The following is a 285-nucleotide window of genomic DNA, read 5'->3' on the forward strand; positions in this document are numbered from 1 at the left end:
TGCCCCCAGGCTGGCCCAGGCTTGTGTGCCGGTCCCCGTCGCTCTGATCCCAGAGAGACCTGGCGTCGGGCTGGGCAGGGAGGTTGGCGCCAGGCAGCCGGCTTTGCATGGAGACCTGACCCTCCAGCTCTATGCCCGGGGCAGTCCGTGGCCTCTCTGGCTTGCGTGCCCGGCTGACCACACGCGGGCACCCGGAGGCTTTCCTTGGTCTCAGTGCCCCGGGGACGGCCCGGGAAGATGCCCACCTCTCGCTGCTTCCCTCAGCAGGTCACCAAAGCCCACGAG

The 285-nt window shown here is 69.5% G+C and overlaps 1 protein-coding gene across 1 annotated transcript in view; it reads left to right on the top strand.

Annotated features, from left to right (window-relative positions):
• NCOR2 (nuclear receptor corepressor 2) overlaps positions 1-285 on the top strand; it is a 172,730-nt gene that overhangs the window by 130,971 nt on the left and 41,474 nt on the right. Inside the window, 1 exon segment of the mRNA XM_014533346.1 lies at positions 10-143. Within this exon segment, the coding sequence (XP_014388832.1) occupies positions 10-143 (134 nt within the window).

This window comes from Myotis brandtii, unplaced genomic scaffold (genome assembly GCF_000412655.1).
Source record: "Myotis brandtii unplaced genomic scaffold, ASM41265v1 scaffold97, whole genome shotgun sequence".
NCBI lineage: Eukaryota > Metazoa > Chordata > Mammalia > Chiroptera > Vespertilionidae > Myotis > Myotis brandtii.